The 1343-nt window shown below is 39.1% G+C and overlaps 1 protein-coding gene across 1 annotated transcript in view; it reads right to left on the bottom strand.

Annotated features, from left to right (window-relative positions):
• The window catches only part of LOC101845079 (serine/threonine-protein phosphatase 6 regulatory ankyrin repeat subunit A), a gene marked incomplete at its 3' end in the record, with an annotated part of 24425 nt that overhangs the window by 19662 nt on the left and 3420 nt on the right, over positions 1-1343 (bottom strand). The window contains 2 exon segments of the mRNA XM_013080137.2: positions 493-590; positions 1185-1293. Of these exon segments, the coding sequence (XP_012935591.2) occupies positions 493-590; positions 1185-1293 (207 nt within the window).

Genomic DNA, 1343 nt, shown 5'->3' on the forward strand with positions numbered 1-1343 from the left:
CTATCTATCTATCTATCTATCTATCTATCTATCTATCTATCTATCTATCTATCTAGCTATCTCCCCACCCTCCATCTAATCTATAGGCAATTCTGTCCAAGTAAAACGTATTTTGTATCTTGCCACATTTCAATTTCACTTTAATCGAGACATATGGAAAAGTGTGTAATAATACTGACTCAAGTTATTACTAAAATATCTCCAACTGTACGTGCTCCCATAGTTTTGTTGATATCATGCTGGATTACGGAGCGAATGGTCTTTGTTTGAAACCCAAGCGGGTCTCCTTGAGTCCGGGTCGTTCTGGGGAGATTTTGAGACGCTCCGACCAATTCACTTGGTCCTATGGGATGTGGGCATTAAATTCAGAAGCCCGGATTCTTTAAAAAAAACCAAAAACTTACGGTGTTGAATGAGACGTTGAATCCATATAAAACAATAACAAAAACAAACAAAACAATTTCCTACCATGCGGCAAAAAGAGTGGCTTACCTGCATCCTGTTATCTAGACATGCGTGGTGAAGAGCCGTATTTCCCTCATCATCAGCATCTGCCATAAGGTGTAACAACTGTTTCTTCTCTGAGGAATCTTCGAGAATATGCAACATACGATCAGTCACTGACAGACACAATCCTTTATGAATTTTCACTACAGATCATCCAATAGCACAATTATTTAGAAGACAATAATTTAGGTCTAATACTGACATTTCTTCACAAAATGTCTGTTTATCAAAATAGTTTTAGAAAGAGTTTTATGGCACTTGCAACGCAGTAAGATCTAATGAGGGCTGGAGAGTAAAAACACGAAAAGGAGGGGATATAAGGATGGTATGTTTAATAGGAAAGAAGGAGCAATTACCTGTTAGTGATGATTCGCTTGATTCACAAAACACCTCTGATAAATGAGTGTGCGGCGATTCTTTCACAGGAAAGAATTACTGGGAGAGTGGGTGGAGCTTTATTTTTGTCACATTTATCACAAAATATAAAACGTTTGATAAAAGTCAACTTCGGCATCACGTTCATGAATAAATTTTTTAAAACTTCAATAGCTGATAACACCCCGTACCCCCGCCCCCTCACTCCCCCACCCCCAATTTCTGAAGACCTTGTAAGTAGGTCAAGTAAGTTCGGAATGGAGGGCTGCAGTAGAGCTATACGATACATTTTGTACTGTTACCTGCTTGGAGTAGTAAGGTCATGATGTTGATGTGTCCCTGTCGGCAGGCCAGGTGGAATGGTGTTCCTTTGCGAAAGTCCTTCACCCGGGGTTTCGCTTTGTGCATCAGCTGGAATAATGTGTTTGTTATTAATTTGTTTGTTTGTCTTTTTAAAAAAT

This window comes from Aplysia californica, unplaced genomic scaffold, assembly GCF_000002075.1.
Source record: "Aplysia californica isolate F4 #8 unplaced genomic scaffold, AplCal3.0 scaffold00076, whole genome shotgun sequence".
Classification (NCBI taxonomy): Eukaryota; Metazoa; Mollusca; class Gastropoda; order Aplysiida; family Aplysiidae; genus Aplysia; species Aplysia californica.